This window comes from Bos taurus, chromosome 27 (genome assembly GCF_002263795.3).
Source record: "Bos taurus isolate L1 Dominette 01449 registration number 42190680 breed Hereford chromosome 27, ARS-UCD2.0, whole genome shotgun sequence".
NCBI lineage: Eukaryota > Metazoa > Chordata > Mammalia > Artiodactyla > Bovidae > Bos > Bos taurus.
In genome coordinates this window covers 34,195,199-34,218,703 of record NC_037354.1, presented here as the reverse complement: position 1 = coordinate 34,218,703, position 23,505 = coordinate 34,195,199, and the positions used below count along the sequence as shown (strand labels likewise).

The window sequence follows — 23,505 nt, the reverse complement described above, 5'->3', positions numbered from 1 at the left end:
GTGTGAGTTAATGTTCTTCCTATATCCCTTCATGATACATTAAGTATCCCTAACATCAACTCTTAAGATGCTGCACTGAAATTTCCTTTTTAATGGCTTGTCTTTTGATCTAAGCACCTACCCTATTAAATCTCCCCTATGATATCACGACCAAGTCATTGTAGGATATGATTTTTCAATTCCTCTAATTCATCACCTCCTAAATATTCTCACACTAACTATCATAACATTCTTTTACTTCCTGAGTTAACATCTTTCTCTCTATAACTTTTCCTCATTGGTCCCAGATGGTCAACATGAGACCACACAGATAATATCTTTTCTTTCCTCTACATGGCAACCTTTTAGGACAACTGTCATGCAGGTCCAAATGACTTACTTCACCAGGGAAATATTCTACAATTATTTCTCATGCAACAAGGAAGCTCCCCTCTTAAATATGTTCCATTTTGTCTCACTACCTATTAAACCTCAGTGCTCAGAGTGAAACAGGAAACTTTAGTTACAGTCTGATTAGCAAAGAACAAGATGAACTGTCATTTACTTCACTGAGATATTATACTTCTATGAAACCCAGGATGACAGTAGCTCTTATGGAAACTACATTATATTACTGATGTCCTTGAATTTATTCTTAGCTAAAACCTCTATTTGCTTTTTGCACATGCTGCTATTAAGCCTGCTTTTCCTTCCATCCTGCACTTAAGAGTTAAGTTCTTTTGTCCCAACTTGACATTTATTCTTTTTTAAAAATTAATTATTTATTTGGCTGCCCCAGGTCTCAGTTGCAGCACTTGGGATCTTTAATTCTGATATGCAGTATCTAGTTCCCTGACCAAGGATTGAACCCAGGCCCCCTGCATTGAGAGCAGAGAGTCTTAGCCACTGGACCACCAGGAAAGTCCCTATGTTCATTCGTACGTCACCATTTACTTACGAGGCAATCTGAGTGAAATGCTTAAACTTTCTGAAGTTCAGTTTCTTCATCTGAAAAACAAGAGCTATATAATGATGCCTATGTCACATGCAAGCATGCATACTAAGTTGCTTCAGTCGTGCCCAACTCTTTGCAACCCTATGAACTATGTAGCCTGCCAGGTTTTTCAGACCATGGAAGTCTCCAGGCAAGAATACTGGAGTGGGTTGCCATGCCCTTCTTCAGGGGATCTTCCCGACCCAGGGATCAAACCCAGGTCTCCTGCATAGGAGGCATATTCTTCACCATCTGAGCCACCAGGGAAGCCCCAGTGTCACAGAGTTAGTTGAAATTAGTTATGAAAACCTCTAAAACAAAGCATAGAATAAAACAGATCTTGGTTAGCATCTACTGGAACCTACCAAAATTCATTTTTCTATAATGTATTCAATGTTTCATGTCTAGTCTTGGTGACATATTAAAAACAAAATGGCTGATTGAGGTTTGGTAGAAAACAACAAAATTCTGTAATTGCTGTAAAGCAATTATCCTTCAATAAAAAATAATTTTTTAAAAAAGAAAAATAAATACTCAATATATTTTTAAAAATCGATCACAAATCATTAAATGGATAGTAACTTCAACAGAAAAATAATAGCAAAGATGTAAATATGCAATTCACAAAATAAGAAATGCAAACAGCCAATAAAGCTAAGAGATGCTTACTGTTATATTCATTTAAATTTATATCACAAGCACCAATAGAAAAACTGTTTCAGGCAAATAGTCATATAAGCAAATAAAATGTTTATGTGACAAATACTGCCAAAAATAAAAATTCCAAAGTAGAGACTTTGGTAATAATAAAAGATTCAGTTCCTTCAGAAGACATATAACAATCCTAAATGTGTATGCACCTAATAATATAAGCACCAAAGAACACACTTTAAAACACATACAAGAAGAATATACAGAACTAAAAGAAGTAGACAACTTCATAATCATAGCTGGAGATCTGCACATATCCCTTTCAGAAACTGAAGGGGAGACAGATAAATACGCACATACACCCAGAATATAGAAGATTTGAATATGACAATTAATTAACTTGACATTTATGGAACAATATATCCAATAGCAGCAGAATACTCTGCTTTTTAATTGACATGGAACATTGACCAAAACAGACCATATGCTGGACAGTAATTCACATCCTAACAAATTGAAAAGAACTGAAATTATACAAAGTATGTTCTCAATGGAAGTAAACTAAAAACCAAAAACAAACAGAAAACCAGAATACTCCCAAATACTTGGAAATGGGCAATACATTTTTAATAACTCATGAGTCAAAGGAGAAATCACAATGTAACTAAGAAAATATTAAGAACTGAACAATAAGGAAAACACAATATATCAAATTCAAAGAAAAAGAAGCATGCAACTTTTTAACCTAGTCACCCTTCCTTCAACTTTCAAATTGCTACTTTCCTCGTTTTGATTTAGCCTAATTATGTTAGTCAAGATAGATCAAACTCCCCAAAGTACACAAAAGAGTCTTCCTTGGTTTTTCTTAAACATCATAAAAGAATCTTGAAAGTGCTGTGCTTATGACTGGTTTTGTATCTGACTTTCCCTTTATCTAGAAAATTACCTATTACAGCATCTGTCTTATTCTAAAGCAGTATCATTTTTAAATGATTGTTCTTGTTAAGGCAATAGTAAGGCAATAAAGCCTTCCCACGCAATTTAAATATACAAAAAAATTCCCCAGAAAAAGAGTGCTACAGCTAGTTTTGAGACTACTCAAGATAGTCATATACCCTCTTTTGAAATACTTTGTTTTGCTAACTTCTTTCAACCTACTCTGTTTTTTATATCAAGAAAGATATATTGTAAATACTCTATGAAATAGTTTCTATGAATAATTAATTTGTAATGAATTAGAACAACATAAATTGACTAATATTTTCTTTAAAGCACATGGCATTAAGCACATCTATAAGAGGGACATCTGACCCTGGAAAGGAAGTTGAGGAAGTCTTGGTTCAGTTCATTCAGTCGCTCAGTCATGTCCGACTCTTTGCGACCCCATGAACCACAGCACGCCAGGCCTCCCTGTCCATCACCAACTCCCAGAGTCCACCCAAAACCATGTCCACTGAGTCAGTGATGCATCCAACCATCTCATCCTCTGTCATCCCCTTCTCCTGCCCTCAATCTTTCCCACATCAGGGTGTTTTCCAAAAAGTCAACTCTTCGCATCAGATGGCCAAAGTACTGAAGTTTCAGCTTCAACATCAGTCCTTCCAATGAACACCCAGGACTGATCTCCTTTAGGATGGACTGGTTGGATCTCCTTGCAGTCCAAGGGACTTTCAAGAGTCTTCTCCAACACCACAGTTCAAAAGCATCAATTCTTCAGCACTCAGCTTTCTTCACAGTCCAACTCTCACATCCATACATGACCACTGGAAAAACCATAGCCTTGAATAGACGGGCCTTTGTTGGCAAAGTAATGTCTCTGCTTTTGAATATGTTGTCTAGGTTGGTCATAAGTTTCCTTCCAAGGAGTAAGCGTCTTTTAATTTCATGGCTGCAATCACCATCTGCAGTATTTTGGAGCCCAAAAAAATAAAGTCTGACACTGTTTCCACTGTTTCCCCATCTATTTGCCATGAAGTGATGGGACCAGATACCATGGTCCTAGTTTTCCAAATGTTAAGCTTTAAGCCAACTTTTCACTCTCCTCTTTCATGTTCATCAAGAGACTCTAGTTCTTCTTCACTTTCTGCCATAAGGGTGGTGTCATCTGCATATCTGACGTTATTGATATTTCTCCCGGCAATCTTGATTCCAGCTTGTGCTTCCTCCAGCCCAGTGTTTCTCATGATGTACTCTGCATAGAAGTTAAATAAGCAGGGATGACAATATATAGCCTTGACGTACTCCTTTTCCTATTTGGAACCAGCCTGTTGTTTCATGTCCAGTTCTAACTGTTGCTTCCTGACCTGCATACAGATTTCTCAAGAGGCAGGGCAGGTGGTCTGGTATTCCCATCTCTTTCAGAATTGTCCACAGTTATTGTGATCCACACAGTCAAAGGCTTTGGCACAGTCAATAAAGCAGAAATAGATGTTTTTCTGGAACTCTCTTGCTTTTTCGATGATCCAGTGGATGTTGGCAATTTGATTTCTGATTCCTCTGCCTTTCTAAATCCAGCTTGAACATCTGAAAGCTCACAGTTCACGTATTGCTGAAGCCTGGCTTGGAGAATTTTGAGCATTACTTTACTAGCATGTGAGATGAGTGCAATTGTGCAGTAGTTTGAGCATTCTTTGGCATTGCCTTTCTTTGGGATTGGAATGAAAACTGACCTTTTCCAGTCCTGTGGCCACTGCTGAGTTTTCCAAATTTGCTGGCATATTGAGTGCAGCACTTTCACAGCATCATCTTTCAGGATTTGAAATAGCTCCACTGGAATGCCATCACCTCCACCAGCTTTGTTTGTAGTGATGCTTTCTAAGGCCCACTTGACTTCACATTCCAGGATCTCTGGCTCTAGATGAGTGATCACACAATCGTGATTATCTGGGTTGTGAAGATCTTTTTTGTATAGTTCTTGGGTGTATTCTTGCTACCTCTTCTTAGTATCTTCTGCTTCTGTTAGGTCCATACCATTTCTGTCCTTTATTGAGCCCATCTTTGCATGAAACATTCCCTTGGTATCTCTAATTTTCTTGAAGAGATCTCTAGTCTTTCCCATTCTATTGTTTGCCCCTATTTCTTTGCATTGATCGCTGAGGAAGGCTTTCTTATCTCTCCTTGCTATTCTTATCTTAAAGGAGTTAGTTAAAATGAGATCTGGCAGAGACAAAAGGGCAAACTAAGCAGAAGGAACACCACATGTCATGGCCCTGTGGCAGAGGGCTAGATCAGTAGAGTGGAAGTATTTCTCAACATTTAATGGCTCAGTAGAGAAAGATAAGCCTACAAATAAATACATTAAAGAAGCATCCAGAAACAGAGAAAAATACTAGAAGAGCATTCCACACAAAAGCCAACAAAAGGGGCTTCTTCAAGGAGAAAATGCTCAACATAGATGAATGCTACTGAAAGGTCCAGAAGCTTGAAGACCTAAAGATACTCTGTTAGATTTTGGAACATGGAAGTCACAGTTGTTATTTCTTCTTCATGAGCATTGTTTTACCTCAGTGGCTTTGCTATTACCTGACAGAGTAGGAGGTGAAGTGGGTAGAAGAGAAGCACAGCATTATGTATTTAATTTTTTTGGCTTTTTATAACCATTTTTAGAATAAAAATATGACTATTACAAAAAACAAAATAATTGATACAGAATGTTAGCACTGCAACAGATATAATACAGTCTAGTGAGTTTCCTGGAGAAGGCAATGGCACCCCACTCCAGTACTCTTGCCTGGAAAATCCCATGGACAGAGGAGCCTGGTAGGCTGCAGTCCATGGGGTCGCTAAGAGTCAGGCACGACTGAGCGACTTCACTATCACTTTTCACTTGCCTGCATTGGAGAAGGAAATGGCAACCCACTCCAGTGTTCTTACCTGGAGAATCCCAGGGACGGGGGAGCCTGGTGGGCTCCCGTCTATGGGGCTGCACAGAGTCGGACACGACTGAAGCGACTTAGCAGCAGCAGCAGTGAGTATCCAGCTCATTCTCTAGAGCCCCATGGCTTCATGGTCAAAGCCTCTGGGTGAACCTCAGCTGGTAGGAATTTCCTGCCCTCACATCCACCAGAAGAGCTCCATTCAGAATGATTTATATGTTTACATACCTACATCTATCTATCTGTGTATCTGGAAAGCACCGTATTATAGACTAATTCCAATTTTTTTAAATTAACGTTACTGTGTATGTGTACAGTGCACAGAATCAAAATAAAAGAAGACATACGTACACTGAAATTAGTGGACATATACAGAAAGAGAGATCATGATAACTCTTCTCTTGTTTATAACTTTGCAATATTATTTTTCACAATGTGCAAATGTTATAGAAACAAAAAAGTTTTCTAATTAATGACTTTAAAATTATATAGAGCCAGAAGAAAATTATGAAGTTCTGAATTAATTCTGCAGGTACCTTTATATATGGGTTTAGCAGTCAAATCTTTTAACAAAAGGAAAAAGAAGAAGAATGTTTATTTGAGGCTTTTACTATAGAACAAGGATAAACAAAAGTGATATTATAAAAACATTATATTTTAGACAGTTAATGTCAAAACCTATGCATTATTTTACCATTCATATTCAGTCTCTCTGAAGCCATGTTTTATAAAATTGTTAAGTCTGAAAAGTTATACATTTAAGGAGGAGAAAACAGTCACAAGGAGCTATAAAACTTCCTATAGATGACTGATATCACATTCTTTCATGTGTTTTTCTTATTGTTTTTTTTTTTTGCCTCCACTTACCCAATGGCACACTTCTTGTATTCATGGCCAGAGAAACCACAATTGCCAAATCTGTCACCTTTGGAATTCACATCAAGGAAACATTCCTTCGGGGCAGCCTTGGCTTCTGTAACATAAAAAAAAAAAAAAAAAATTTGTACACCTGAAACTAACACAACATTGTAAATCAACTATACACCAATAAAATTTTTAAATTTTTTAATGTTTTTAAGACTTGGCAATTTAATTCACAAATAAAAGCATTTGCCACAACAGTCCATACGTCTGGATGAACTGCCTCAACAACTATGAAAAAATTTCAGAACCTACAGGTGAAACATTTTGCTCCACATTTATAATTAACAACAAGATGTAAAGATAAAGCCTGGTTGGTACTTAAACATTAGCATGGTACTTAAACATTAAACATTCGAACACTCAAGTCCTCAAAGAAGTGTCATTAAAGAAGATGAAATTATAAATAAGTCAAAAACCATGCACAGTATGGCAGCACTTTCAGTCTACTTATTTTCACTGTTCTCACAGCTCCACTGCACCCCTGGTTAGATCAGGCTAGGGAGGGTTGGTGAAAACACTGCCAGCTATTATTTTTTCACACAGGGATCAAACCTGTATCTCTTGCATTGGCAGGTGGATTCTTTACCACTGAGCTACCAGGGCAGCCCAATTTACTATATATGGAAGCTTAATTTAGGTATTAATTACACTGACAAACAGCCATGACACTGTCAAAGTATCAATCCATTCTTGGTTTCTTGTATTTTATATATGTATCCTTTAATGCTCAACTTTGCCACTTATACATATTCCTAAAAATATTTTATTTGGAAATATTTTGCAGCCAAAATGGCAGTACTTTCCATATAATGGAATCCATATAATGATGGAAATTCATGTGCCTATCTTACGCACCTGGTACAATATTGTTCAGTTTAAAAGAAAATGGACATGCAGTGAAAGGAGATGGCATAAAAAAGGCAGAGGATGAAGTAATCTGAAAATGGATGCAGAATACTTGCACAGGATAAACGTCACATGGCAATAACCCTAGCAAAACACACATGCTCACATTTATACAAGAAAATGCAGCTAAATTAACAACAATCTCTCCCCCCCGCCATCTGTAATTACTTTTTTTGGTCTGCAATAGCCTGCTCATCAGGGCTTCCCCTGTGGCTCAGCAGTAAAGAATTCACCTGCAATTCAGAAGATGCAGAGACACAGGCTCAGTCCATGGGTTGAGAAGATTCCCTGGCGGAGGAAATGGCAACCCATCCCAATATTCTTGCCTAGAGAATCCCATGGATAGAGGGGCCCATTGGACTACCGTCCATGGGGTTGCAAAAGAGTTGGACACAACTGAGTGACTAAACAGCAATAAACCTGCCCATTAGTGCAGAATATTGGTTTGGCCAAAAAGTTTGTTTAGGTTTTCCATAACAGAGAAAAACCAATTAACTTTTGGACAAACCAATATATCAGAGGGCTTCCCTGGTGTTCAGATGGTAAAGAATCTGCCTGCAATGCAGAGACCTGGGTTTGATTCCTGGGTTGGGAAGGTCCCCTGGAGGAGGGCATGGTAACCCACTCCAGTATTCTTGCCTGGAAAATTCCATGGACACAGGAGCCTGGCAGGCTACAGTCTATGGGAGCGTAAAGAGTTGGACACGACTGAGCAGGTCTCTCCTTAGAGGGTCTCTCCTCAAAGCCTATTTGGCCAAAGTTCCCATGACCCCCTCCTTGGATTTAATTTGCTAGAGCAGCTCACAGAACTCAGAGAAACTTCTACTCACTAGATTACTGGTTTATTATCAAAGAATATATCAATAATTCAGGAACAGACAGATGGAAGAGATGCACAGGGCAAGGTATGGAAAAAGGGGCTTGGAGGTTTCAGGCTCTCTTCCTGCCTCTCCACAAGTTCACTGAAGTCCCAAGCTCTCCAAACTATCCTTTCCAGTTTTTATAGAGGCTTCATTATATGGGCAGATTGATTAAACCACTGGCCACTGGAGAGTAACTCCATCTCCAGTTCTTCTCCCCTCCCCAGAGACAGGGGGACTTAAAGTTCCAACCACTAACCACAGGGTTTGTTCTCTGGCAACCAGCCCATCCTTAAGTAACCAAGGGATTTGCCAAAAAGTCACCTGGTTGACATAACAAAAGACACTTTCAAGGCTCTTATCATTTGGGAAATTCCAAAGCTTTTAGGAGTTCGTGCCAGGAACTGAACAAAGACCAATTTTTTAATTTGTTTGTTACAAATCACAAGATTACAAGAGTCAACACAGCTCTACCTAAAATTATAATCAATCCATATTAAGAAGATGGAGAATGAAAAATGAACATGAGTAGATAAGAGTTGACAAGTGTTGGGAGAAGAGAAGGGAAGAAATTTAATCCTTATCCTCCACAGTGAAAAATTAACATTTAATACCTAGAATGGAAAATAAAAAAAGTAGCATGACCAAGAAATTATCTAAAGACCTAGAGCCAGTAACAAAGTAATTAACTAGAAGGGAGGAAGAAAAGGTTAATAGTGGTAGCCTTCAGGGATGAGCTATTAAGTGGGAGTACTTTGATGAGTGCGTGCTCAGTCAAGCAGCCCCATCGTGTGCAGCCGGCCAGGCTCTTCTGTACATGGAATTTTCCAGGAGAGACTGGAGTGGGTTGCCATTTCCTACTCCAGGGGATCCTCCAGACCCAGAGATTGAATCCCCATCTCTTGCATCTTCTGCACTTGCAGGTGGGTTCTTTTACCACAGCACCATCTGGGAAGCCCGGAAGTACATTTTACTTTTTCATAGAATCTTGATGAATAATTTGACTCTATAATCTAGTGTATGTCTAACTTTGATAAAAAAAAAAATTTTAAGACACACAAAATAAAAAAATATATATATACTACTAGGAAAAGAATGGATTCCAATTATATAACACAATGCTCTGTGATCCAAATACAGCAATACAGACAGAATGCAAAAACATTTTGAGTGAACAATGAAAACAGAAGATCCATGTGTATATCCCCATACTATTTACATGAGTTTATTAAAGCTAAAATACAATGCTGTGCATGTATATATACATATAATGTTAATATACACAGGACAGGGCAGTGAGAAAGTAAAAGCAAAAATCACCAAATGAACTTGGATGCATCAAATTCATGACCTTGACTACCTATGGAGAAGGAAAGATGGAGACGTGAAGGAGACGTGATAGGAGACAGAAAACAGAACTTCAATTTTAGCAATAATGTTCAATTTTCATTTTTAACAAAAACTAAAATAAAAAATATATAAATAAAAGCAAAGCAATCAATATAAATAAAATATCTTACTTGAGCCAAAGATGACTTGACACTGAGCATCATAATATTGGCACATGCCATTGTAACAATAGGCTTTGTTATTCTGGCAAGGATACCCATTCTGAATAAAAACATCTGGCTGACAGAACTGAGAAGAACCATTGCAATACTCCGGAACATCACATTCGTTGGTTTTTCCTCGGCACAAAGTGCCTCCTGGACGGAACTAGGATAATAGGATTGAAATTGAACAGGAATATCAGGAAAATTCCCACAAATTAACCAAATTTGAAACCACAGTATTTATATCTATAAGAAGGTCTAACAAAAACAGAAGATTAAATAACCCAATAGAACAGTGAACAAAGGCCAATAACAGGCAATTTATAAAAGTCATGAAATATGGAAAATGAAAAAAGCAGAGCATCATAGATGACCAAAAGAAATGCAAATTAAACGAAGATATAAAACCACGTTACACCTATCAAACTAACCTGGATTATAACACTGGCTGACAACAAATGTTAGTAAGTGAAGTCAAAATGTTAGTTGCTCAGACATGTCTACCTCTTTGTAACCCCATGGACTGCAGCCCACCAGGCTCCTCTGTCCATGGGATTCTCCAGGCAAGAATACTGGAGAGGGTTGCCATTTCCTTCTCCAGGGGATCTTCCCAACTTAGAGATCAAACCTGGGTCTCCTACATTGCAGGCAGACTCTTTACCGTCTGAGCCACCAAGGAAGACATGTTAGTAAGAGAAAACAAAATGATTATATAATATAATCAATACTGTACACTGCACAGTTATCAGTGCATTGATTACACTGGCAAATACAGACTGGCACATCTGCAGACAGTATAAAAACGTGTGTCAAAATTTTCACATGCACACTCCAGCAATTCTACTTATAAGCAAAAACTGGAAGCAATCTAAATGTCCATCATTAGTTGATCAGATAAAGAAATTATGGTACAGCCATATAAAGGAACACTAACTATATAAACCTATAGAACTAAATGAATGGAAGAAAATCAATAGTATATTACTGAAAAAAGGACATAGTAAAAATATGTATACCCATGTTTATCCACTTACACACACACACACACACACATATTCATATTTACATAGGAAAAAGTGACTAAATTAATAAATTATCAACAATGGCTAAATGAAGGGGGTAAAATGATAGAGGGTCTTTCAGTGTCAACTTCCTATTATTGAATTTCTAATGAAAAACATAGGTCACTCATAAATCAGAAAAAAATTTCTTTAGACCATTTGCCATAAAAGAAGATGATACAAAACTGCAAACAAGTATCATAAAATTTTCCATCTAATCATAAAATCAAATTTTCCATCAAAAATAGTGCTCTCTTACAAATCAGAGAAAACCAATTTTGATACAGGCACATTTTTCCTTTTCCTATTTTTTTTTTTTCCAAATAGGGAGGAATTCCCTACCCGACAGTCTTGACAACAGGCACCATATGCACACTCAGCAAATGATTTAAGTTTACAGGTCTTTCCTTCACAGCAAGGGTCCAATTCACATTCCTGAGAAGAGAAAATGACTGTCAATAAAGAAAGAAATTATTGCCATCAAGACTCGTTAACAAAATTCTTCCCTTCAACCTATGCTTCTTTCTAACCTGGCTGTAAGAGGTACTCTCTGGAGACAGTCACTTACTATCCTTCTGGATTTACCAGCGACTCTTCAGCTATTATGTAGGTCTCAATGTATTTCAAAGGACTGAGAGTATGTGTCTTAGTCTGCTGGGACTACCAGAACAAGATACCATAGACTAATGACTTAAACAAAAGAAATTTATTATGTCACAGCTCTGGAGGCTAGAGACCCAAGATCAAAGTCCTAGCCAATTCAGTTTCTGGCACAGACTCTCATCCTGGCTTGCAGACAGCTGCCTCCTCGCTGTGTGCTCACATGGCCTTTCTTCAGAGCATGTGTCAAGAGACAGGAGCAAGCAAGCTCTTTTTCATAAGAACATTAATCCTACCAGATCAAGACCCACCCTTATGACCTCATTTAATCTTAACTACTTTCCTGGAGGTCCTTTCTCCAAATACAGATAGACTTGGGGGTTAGGGTTTCAACACATGGATTTGGGGAACACAAACATTCAGTCTATAACAGTAAGTTTAATGATCACAGGAAACTGTGAAAGTCGCTCAGTCATGTCTGACTCTTTGCGACCCCATGGACTATATGGTCCGTGGAATTCTCCAGATCAGAATACTGGAGTGGGTAGCCCATTCCTTCTCCAATTTCCACAGGAAATTAAGCATCCATAAATGCACTTCTCTTCATGTTCAGGGTCTGACTTCTCTGCAGGGTAGGTTTTTACCCATGTGGACATTATACTGCTTGACTTCTCTCACCCCACTTTGGGCCACCATGGCTCATCACTCCCATCCTCCAACCCCTCACCCAGACACAGCTATTCTCCTATGTTGAAACTAATGTCTTGAAGTCTGAATTGTTTGTGAAAGGAAGGAGAAAGGAGGAGGAGGACAAGGAGGCAAGAAGGAGATAGGGGAAATGAGCTTTAATCATTGAAGAATATTTATTTTCCTATGTTACAGAATTCTAGGATGATGGGTTTTTTTCCTTTCAGAACCATAAATCTGCTGTTCTATTGTATTCTGGCCCCAAAATCAGCCACTATTGATCTATTTGTTTCAGATTTTCTTCTGACTTCTTGCTTTATTTTCTGTTTATCTCAGCACTTTGATTACAATGTACCCACGATCATTCTTTATAATGATTCTGATTTGGCTTTACTTAGTGTTTTGGAATTGTAACTCAATGTTTTCTGTTAAATATGGGAAATTTTCAGCCATTACTTCTTTGAATACTTTTCTTCTCTCCTTCCTCTCCTCTTGAGATTTCACTTATAATTCCATTAGGCTAGCTGATATTGCTTACATGTCCCTGATATTCTGTTCATTTTTTTTTTATCTTTTCTCTTTTTCCTTTAGATGTGGATTATTTCTTTTGTTCTACTTTATGTTCATTGACTCTTTTTCTGTCATCTTACTCTGCTATTAATTATATCCATGAATCTCACTTATTAAACTTTTTGGTAAGTTCTATAATTTCCATTTGGTTCTTTATTATACATTTCTCTGATGAGATTCATCTCTTACTCATGAAGACCACATTTTTCTTTAATTCTCTGATGATAAAGAGTAGAATATAATTCATGGAAACTTTATTCATAATAGCAAAATACTAGAAACAACCTCGGAGAAAGCAATGGCACCCCACTCCAGTACTCTTGCCTGGAGAATCCCATGGATGGGGGAGCCTGGAAGGCTGCAGTCCATGGGGTCGCTAAGAGTCAGGCACGACTGAGCGACTTCACTATCACTTTTCACTTTCATGCATTGGAGAAGGAAATGGCAACCCACTCCAGTGTTCTTACCTGGAGAATCCGGGTAAGAATCCAGGGACGGGGGAGCCTGATGGGCTGCCATCTATGGGGTCGCACAGAGTCGGACATGACTGAAGCGACTTAGCAGCAGCAGCAGCAGAAGAAACAACCTAGATATCTTTTAATGGATGAATAGTTTAACAAACTTCAGATAGGCCCTTTGTGCTAGGGGAAATACCAGCCTAAACATTACTCCAAATCTGTGAAGTAACATCCACACAATGGACTGTTACTCCCCAGTAAAAAGTAATGAAACAACAACATAGACTGACCTCAAAAGCATTACACTTAGTGAGAAAAGTCAGCCTCAAAAGGTTATATGTTGTATGATTCCATTATTATTGCAGTGACAAACATTATTGAAATGGCAAAATCACAGATGGAAGCCAGGGGCAGGGATAAGGGCCAGAGTGAGGGTGGATGTGATTACAGTGAGGTAGCAGGAGGGAGATCTTTTGAGTTGATGGAATACTTCTGTATTTTAATTGAGGTGGTGGTTACATAAATCTCTATAGGGCATAAAACTACATAAAAGTACATACACAACTGCAGGTTAAAAATGGTAAAAGCTGAATAAAGTCTGTAAACTATTAATAGTTATGATACCAATGTCAGTATCACTGATATGATATGGCTCTGCTGCTAAGTCACTATAGTCGTGTCCGACTCTGTGCGACCCCATAGATGGCAGCCCACCAGACTCCCCATCCTTGGGATTCTCCAGGCAAGAACACTGGAGTGGGTTGCCATTTCCTTCTCCAATGCATGAAAGTGAAAAGTGAAAGGGAAGTCACTCAGTAGTATCTGACTCTTAGCGACCCCATGGACCGCAGCCTACCAGGCTCCTCTGTCCATGGGATTTTCCAGGCAAGAGTACTGGCTCTATCACTAAACAATTTGTCACCCTTTGTGGGAAAGTGGGTGAAAAATACATAGGACTCTTCAGACTGTTTTTGCAACATTCTGTCAGTTTGTAATTATTTCATAATAAAAACCTGAAAATTTGTAAAATTATCTAAAACCATGCACCATACAAAAAAACTAAGTCAAAATGGATCATAAACCTAAATAAATACATTACCTAAAATGACAAAGCTTCCAGGATAAAACATTTGCAATCTTGGATTAGGCAAAGATTTCTTAGATACAACATGAAAAGCACAACCCATTAGGCACAAACTGGCTTCATCAAAATATAAAACTTCTACTCATCAAAAGATACTGTTAAAGTACTTAAAAGAAAAGAATGGGAGAATATACTTGCAAATCATATATCTGATTAAGTATTTGTTATCTAGAACATAAGAAGTACTGTCAAAATTCAATAATGAGAAAACAACCCAATTTTTAAAGGCAGAAAGGAGTTCAAGAGACATGTCACCAAAAAAGAAAATAGAGATGGCAAATAAGCGCATGAAAACATGTTCAACATCACTAGTCATCAGGGAAAAGGAAATTAAAACCTCAGTAAGGCACCACTTCACATCTAACAAAAAAGCCAAAATTGAAAAGACTGACCATATGAGGTGGAAGAAATGACTTAAAAAGAACTAGAACTCAGGTACACTGATTGCAAGAATGTGAAATGGTAAAACCACTTTGGAAAACAGTTTGAAAGTTCCTTGGAAAGTCAAATATACACCCACCGTATGTCCCAGTCATTTCACACCAAGGTATTTACCCAAGAGAAGTGAAAACATAAATCCATATAAAGACTTGACCGTGAATGTTCACAGCAGCTCTTGGTGTACAAACAACCCAAATAACCATCAACAGATGGATAAACAGCAGGTAGTATCTCCATACTACTCAATGATGAGCAACAATAAAAAGGAATGAACCACTGACACAGTAGCATTCAACATGGATGAATCTCAAAATAACTATGCTGAGTGAATGAACCTAGATAAAAAGAGTCATTCCATTTACACGAAATTCTAGGAAATGCACACTAATGACAGCAATATCTGTAGTACAATGATAGCAGATCAGTGATGGCATAAGGAGGATTGGGAAATAATAAGGGGTATGAGACAGGGGACAGGGATCAAGATCATCCCCATGGAAAAGAAAAGCAAAAAAGCAAAATGTCTGTCTGAGGAGGCCTTACAAATAGCTATGAAAAGAAGAGAAGAGAAAAGCAAAGGAGAAAAGGAAAGATATAAGCATCTGAATGCAGAGTTCCAAAGAATAGCAGGAAGAGATAAGAAAGCCTTCTTCAGCGATCAATGCAAAGAAATAGAGGAAAACAACAGAATGGGAAAGACTAGAGATCTCTTCAAGAAAATTAGAGATACCAAGGGGACATTTCATGCAAAGATGGGCTCAATCAAGGACAGAAATGGTATGGACCTAACAGAAGCAGAAGATATTAAGAAGAGGTGGCAAGAAGACACAGAAGAACTATACAAAAAAGATCTTCACGACCCAGAGAGTCACGATGGTGTGATCACTCACCTAGAGCCAGACATCCTGGAATGTGAAGTCAAGTGGGCCTTAGAAAGCATCACTGCGAACAAAGCTAGTGGAGGTGATGGAATTCCAGTTGAGCTATTTCAAATCCTGAAAGATGATGCTGTGAAAGTGCTGCACTCAATAGGCCAGCAAATTTGGAAAACTCAGCAGTGGCCACAGGACTGGAAAAGGTCAGTTTTCATTCCAATCCCAAAGAAAGGCAATGCCAAAGAATGCTCAAACTACTGCACAATTGCACTCATCTCACACGCTAGTAAAGTAATGCTCAAAATTCTCCAAGCCAGGCTTCAGCAATATGTGAACCGTGAACTTCTTGATGTTCAGGCTGGTTTTAGAAAAGGCAGAGGAACCAGAGATCAAATTGCCAACATCCGCTGGATCATGGAAAAAGCAAGAGAGTTCCAGAAAAACATCTACTTCTGCTTTATTGACTATGCCAAAGCCTTTGACTGTGTGGATCACAAGAAACTGTGGAAAATTCTGAAAGAGATGGGAATACCAGACCACTTGACCTGCCTCTTGAGAAATCTGTATGCAGGTCAGGAAGCAACAGTTAGAACTGGACATGGAACAACAGACTGGTTCCAAATAGGAAAAGGAGTACGTCAAGGCTGCATATTGTCACCCTGCTTATTTAACTTCTATGCAGAGTACATCATGAGAAACGCTGGACTGGAAGAAACACAAGCTGGAATCAAGATTGCCGGGAGAAATATCAGTAACCTCAGATATGCAGATGACACCACCCTTATGGCAGAAAGTGAAGAGGAACTCAAAAGCCTCTTGATGAAAGTGAAAGTAGAGAGTGAAAAAGTTGGCTTAAAGCTCAACATTCAGAAAACAAAGATCATGGCATCCGGTCCCATCACTTCATGGGAAATAGATGGGGAAACAGTGGAAACAGTGTCAGACTTTATTTTTGGGGGCTCCAAAATCACTGCAGATGGTGACTGCAGCCATGAAATTAAAAGACGCTTACTCCTTGGAAGGAAAGTTATGACCAACCTAGATAGCATATTCAAAAGCAGAGACATTACTTTGTCAACAAAGGTCCATCTATTCAAGGCTATGGTTTTTCCTGTGGTCATGTATGGATGTGAGAATTGGACTGTGAAGAAGGCTGAGTGACGAAGAATTGATGCTTTTGAACTGTGGTGTTGGAGAAGACTCTTGAGAGTCCCTTGGACTGCAAGGAGATTCAACCAGTCCATTCTGAAGGAGATCAGCCCTGGGATTTCTTTGGAGGGAATGATGCTAAAGCTGAAACTCCAGTACTTTGGCCACCTCATGCGAAGAGTTGACTCATTGGAAAAGACTCTGATGCTGGGAGGGATTGGGGGCAGGAGGAGAAGGGGACGACGGAGGATGAGATGGCTGGATGGCATCACTGACTCGATGGAGGTGAGTCTGAGTGAACGCTGGGAGTTGGTGATGGACAGGGAGGCCTGGCGTGTTGCAATTCATGTGGTCGCGAAGAGTTGGACACGACTGAGCGACTGAACTGAACTGAACTGAACTAAGAAACAAAGAGTCCACATGCCATGCTGTGTGGCAAAAAGAGAAAGAAAAACTTTTACAAATTTAAAAATTAGAACAAATAAAATAATAAAAATAAATAAATTAAAAATAACAGCAATAATAAATGTTTTAAGGGAGACTTTCCTGGAGGTCCAGTGGTTGAGACTTCCAACACAGGAGGCATGGGTTCCATCCCTGGTCAGGAAACTGAGATCCCACATGCCATGCAGTATGATAAGAAAATCAAAATAAAGATAAAAAATGATAATAATAATTTTTAAAAAGAACTTCCATGTTTTAAACAGGTGCAGTTCATTGTTGACAAGTGTTCATAATTGCCTGTTTCTTCTTGCTTTGTCTTGACCAAACTTTAGTGAGGCTTCTTTCTTTCCTGTAGACCCTTGAACTCTACTTGTCTGCACAAAAAAATATATTTGGTGATACTTGCCCCTCCCCCAAGTACTTGAGGACAAGTATCCCCACCCCTTATCAGCTTCTCCTGGAAATCACCAGACCACAGGACAACTTCCTCTGAGACCTCACTGGGCATTTGCCCTTGCTTATCCAGCTTCCCAGTAAAAGATTCTGCTTATCTACGTTTGCCCCACCTTTACCCTACAAAAGAAAAATCTTCTTGTTTGATTTTTAGATGCTTCCAGATTTCTGAGATCAGCATATTCTCCCTGTTACAACAGTCTTTCTTCTGAATAAAGCCTTTTCTTATCTAAGTCCGAATTGGGGTTTTTTTTTACCTTGTATTCAATTATACTTCAGTAAAGTTGTTAGTTTTTTTTTTTCAAAAATACTATGTAAGACAGACAGATAGCTTCATAAAAGAAAAGAGAATCAGGAAACAGACTATGTATACAGGAATTTTGTTTATGGTGAAAGTACCATTTTAAATGGTTTTGTACTCTCCACATGACAACCCCCCACCAATTATAGAGTTTATATAAAAAATTTAAATTACAAAAATGCTAGAAAAAAACAATAGAACATAGAGGGGCTATATGATGAAAATCTTGAAACAGGAGTAAAATGTGTACCTTGCTCAGTTACAAAATTATCGGGGGGAGGCGGGCGGGGCGCACTAAATGCCACGACATTCTTTTGGCAAAAGTACAAACCAACACACCCTTCTTCCAGGAAACTTGATAGTCTCTAATAAAATTAAAAAAACATGCTTTTCAATTCAATAATTCTACCTTTATGTAATTATCTTAGACTTCTGTATATATATATACATATATATATATATACACATACACACATACACAGGGCATATACAAGGATATACTGTTCACTACAAAAAAATACTAAGTACAGTGAGTGACTGTCTTTAATGAGAGTATGGTAAAATACATCATAATATATTCCTTATACTGTAATATTAGTCAACAGATCAAAGGATTATGTGCAAATAACAATGACATGGAAAAAAATCTCCAGGATATATTAATAGAAAAAAATTCTACATAACATACTAAGTCAGATTTTATTTATGTAAAAAAGATAAAATCCTAAAACAAACCCAATTATGATACAAATATACATACTGTACATAAGTCTATAAACACAGAATAAAATCTGTAGAGAAACACACTAAACTTATAAGAATAATTACCACAGAAGGAAGTTAAAAAAATATATGGAAGAAATAAAAGTATGAAGGGAATTTTGCTTGTGCTTACTATTTGAAATTTCAATACCAAGAAAAATAACTGTGATATTTGAAGGGGAAGAGGTACTTTTTTCTAGAGTAATTTGTAGTACAAAAGTTCAAAAAGCAAATACAGACTATTTCAGTTAGTTTGATAGTGAAGTAAACAGGAGAAATCAAAACATATAAAATAATTAAGGAGAATGCCTAGAAAGAAGAGCTTAGTCATCCTAACAGTGTAACATTAATTTAGAGATTAAACATAACCTAGTCAGCCTTTATTTTCCTCACTTGAAAATGAGGGTATAAAGAAATAATGAATCTCCAAGGGTTACTGAGAGGATGGTACCATGTAAAACATTAAGGAGAGGTTGCTAACGTGCAGGAATAGTGCAATGACGGCCCATTACAATTTCATCATAAAATACATACTGCCTGGGAATTCCTTGGCAGTTTAGTGGTTAGAACCCTGTGCTTTTACTACCAAGGGCCCAGGTCTGATCCCTGGTCAGGGAACTAAGATCCTGCATGCCATGCAGCATGGCCCCAAAATAAAACCGAACACACAAAGAAAAACATACTGCCTTTCTAGAATGCGAAGTCTTCTGGCAAAAGCCAGGCACTGTGTGATCAGGCAAGGAAAAAGAAATTCCACTTGTGGGAAAAATTGAGAATATAGTAAAGCTTACACACAACTGAACCAATTCCTTTAAAATTTAAATTTAACTTTTTTTTAATTTTTTAAATGTAATTAAAAATTGTTTTCCTCCTAAGCCTTGTCTAGGCGGTGTTGAATAGGCCATTTTGACAGGAAAATGGTTGAGATGCAGAACACTAATAATAAAGACGGGTCCAGACTTATGGCTCTAGGTGTGGTTAACAGGTATGAGAAAGCCAGACAGCAGCAGGTGAACTGAAGGTTAACAGAGGGAGAATGCTAACTTGAGTAGCAAGAACTCTGTTAACCAAGAATTCTGCAGAATGGGCCAGCTTCAATTTACTATTGAAATGAGGTCAACTAAACAAATGTTTCTGCAATAAATGTTTCTGACAGTGACAGAATAGTGAACATTACAAGTAAAGAGCCAAGTGAAAAACTGAGTCGTTCTTTAAAATAAATAAATGACTCAATAACCATAACAGAAATGGTAGAAGGTAGCAAAAATAGAAAAATAAACACAGCACTTTCCTGGACACCAGAACAGATGACACCATTGGTTATGTTCTAGGAAAGAAGGGATAATCAACCCCCCAGGAACATAGTCCCACAAGCAAAATACCAATCTTCATTTTGCCACTAAATTTTACTTTACCTCCTATGCTCAGTTCAGTTCAGTGCAGTCGCTCAGTCGTGTCCGACTCTTTGCGACTCTATGAATCGCAGCATGCCAGGCCTCCCTGTTCCATCACCAACTCCTGGAGTTTATCCAAACTATGCTAGAGTCATGCAAAGTGAGCTATTTTATTTTTTGCAAATCCCAAGGTAACTTTGCAAAGCAAACATCACATGTTACACTGACCTTTGGCGACCCACAGTCACATTCTTCCCCGGGATCCACCAACTTATTACCACAGGAAGGAGCACTGTAGGCTTCATCACCCTTTGGAATATTGAGAAGGCAGTTTCCACCTTTATTTAAAGTTAACTTCTCAAAGTCATCTGCACTGCAAGAGCTGAAGTTTTTGGAACCTCTGTAATAAACACAAAGAAAAAGATCTTAAGTCATAGCAATTAAACATTTTGAAAATCTTAAGTCATGTCTTCAACCAACAGGAAGTGAATATTTAAAATGGCAGAGGGGGGCTTCCCTGGTGGCTCTGTGGTAAAGAATCTGCCTGCCGATGCACGGGACACAGGTTCGATCCCTGATCTGAGAAGATCCCACATACTGTGGAGCAACTAAGCCCGTGCACCACAACCATTGAGCTTGTGCTCTAGTACCAGGAGGCCGAAACTGCCGAGCCCATGTGCCACAACTAATGAAGCCCACAGGCCTTAAAGCTCGTGCTCCACAACAGGAGAAGCGTGTGCACTGGAACTAGAGAGTAGGCCCTGCTCACTACAACCAGAGAAAAGCCCCCACAACAACAAAGACCCAGCACAGCCAAAAATAAACAAATAAATAAAAATTATAAAAAAGAAAGAAACTGACTACTTGCAAAAAAAGAAGTAAATAAAATGGCAGATGGAATTCCCTGAAAGTCCAGTGTTTAGGACTTAACCCTTTCACTTAACACTTTCACTGTTGAGTGCTCAGTTTCAATCCCTGGTGCAGGAACTAAGATCCTGCCAGCTATGTAGTGTGACCAAAAATAAATAAATAAAATGGCAGAAGATACAGAAAATACAAAATCATAAATCTCATCACCTAGAAGAGAAGCAGCAAGCACTGGTGCAGAATTTCAGCCACAGTTTGAGGTTTAATTGCCTCCAATGGTAATTTCTAAGAATTTAGAAATGGGGGCTTCTAGAAATGGTCCAATTTGAACTATAGATTTATTTTGTTGTTGTTTAGTTACTAAGTTGTGTCTTACTCTTTTGCAAGCCCATGGACTCTAGCCCACCAGAATCCTCTGTCCATGGACTTTCCAGGCAAGAACACTGGAGTGGCTTGTCATTTCCTCCTCCAGGATATCTTCCCGACCCAGGGACTGAACCTGCATCTCCTGCATTGTTTGCAGGCGGATTCTTTCCACTGAGCCACCAGGGAAGCCCCATGTGATATTCATATAAATACAATTTTGATGTGTTTCTACGTGTTGCTGGAGTTCTTTTAGTTATTGTTTTACTCAATAACAGTATTTTTAGATAGTCCCATTGGCTATTTTCACTTTGAAGACTAGTGGGAAACACTCATCTATAACAAGAACCTTTGAGAAATTCAAGTCATATTAAAAGTTTATCAGAGGCATCTGGTGCCCTGAAAGAATCTCCTTTTCACTGGGTTGAGCAACGGTGCCAGCCGTGGGGAAGAGAACTGTGTTACATGGTAACAACTGAGAAGACATTCCTATCAATTCCATGTCTTCTGTAGATCCAGGGAATCAAAGAAACAGATCCTTTCTTGGGAGACCTTGTCCTCTTGGCAAACTCTTCCCTTGCTAACCAGACCAGAGCCTCCCAGGAAGTATTCAGTCCTGCCTCTTGGCTCTTAGGACTGGAAAGCAGTCACACAGTAAGTAAAGACCTAGCACAAGATTTCCCACAATAATGAAAACACTTGTTTTCCATATTCTTCTTTTTCTTGCTACTCTCTGCTTAAGAACATTGTGAGGAGAAAGAGCCCTTTTGAACAATGTCTATTCCTTCAACAAATATTTGTGGAACATCTATTATGTACAAGACACTCTTCTTTGTGCAAGGGAGAAAACAGTAAACAAAGCAGACCAAAAATAAAATCCCCACCCCTGTGAAGGTGACATTCTACTGAGTGAGACAGACTATAAACACAATGGATAAATAAATTCAATAATACATTAGAAGATATGTGCCGCTGGGGGAAAAGGTGAGGAGGTAAAGGGGGTGACCTTTGTTGGGGGCAGAGTGACCAGAGTAGAGTTTTTCAAAGAGCTGACAGAACAAGTGCTTCAAACACTGGGACAACTGAATGAAAACTGGCTTTTGGGGTGAAGAACATTAGAGGGAGAAGAAATAGCAAGTGCAAAAGCCCTAAGGGAGAAGTCTGCCTGCTATGCTAAAGGATCAAATAAGGAAGCCAGTAGGGTTGGAGTGGAGTAAGGCAGTGAGGGTACAATCAGAAAGGTGGGAAGAGGCCATTGCATGAATCTGACTTTTTACGATAAGTGAAATAAGGCAGGGGAGTGACACAATGAAAAGCATGAAGCAGGAACCACGTGATCTGATTTATGTCTTAATAAGATCACCAGATTGGCTATGCTAGGCAGGAAAATCGCACAGGAGGCAGCAACTAGAAAGAAGGCATTATTACTAATTGACACAGAGAAGATGGGGGCGGAGCAGGTTTTAGAAGCAACAAGAGTCTGAGTCCAACGGATGTCAAGTGGAAATGTCAAACTAGAGCATAAGATAATTATCTGATAAACAAGCAAGTCGTTTTTTAATTTCTTATTTCCTATTATTGTTCTTTATATGGTTAATACAAGTGCCTGCAACATAGTGCGTGCAACAATGTATATTCTTACATTCTTCAATAATCTAAGAATATATTAATTAGCTAATAGTCACAGGAATTGTGCATACATGTGTGTATTTCCTATACTTGAGTCCCTAATTTTAATCTACAGAGTGCACCACTCCTAAACAGATTATTCTTGAAATAAACTTGTTATTCAGTCCTTGGGACACATTTTCTCATAGAAACAATGTTTTATTTGTGTGATTCTAAAGCAATCTACAAAAAAAATCTGTTTCACACACAAGGAAGTTGACTACAGTACTGAGAAGGATCACAAAATTTTCACCACTTCTTATGAAGCTTAGTAAACCAAGATAACAACAAACATCTCCATGTTGGCCTTCACAAACACTTTGGATAATAAAACAAACATATTCTTTTCCCTAGTCATCCTTGGCCGTCACCAATGTAACAAGAAGGATGAGCTTCCTCTTTTCTTGGCTTGAATACCAATTAAAGCATTCCTACTCTCTATCTATCACCTCTGGGTACTAAGATATTAATCTACAGCATCTCTACATTTCTTCCGTCACATTGAAGTGAGTTTTATAAAACTGAT

The 23,505-nt window shown here is 38.4% G+C and overlaps 1 protein-coding gene across 2 annotated transcripts in view; it reads right to left on the bottom strand.

Moving 5' to 3' along the window:
- The window catches only part of ADAM9 (ADAM metallopeptidase domain 9), a 90,242-nt gene that overhangs the window by 23,799 nt on the left and 42,938 nt on the right, over positions 1-23,505 (bottom strand). For both annotated transcript variants that reach the window (XR_009493067.1, NM_001192818.3), the window contains 4 exon segments: positions 20,310-20,481; positions 11,146-11,238; positions 9,710-9,905; positions 6,367-6,472 (listed from right to left, as the gene is read on the bottom strand). Coding sequence is in view for 1 of the 2 variants with exons in the window: in NM_001192818.3 (NP_001179747.2) it covers positions 6,367-6,472; positions 9,710-9,905; positions 11,146-11,238; positions 20,310-20,481 (567 nt within the window). In the remaining variant the exon portion in view is untranslated.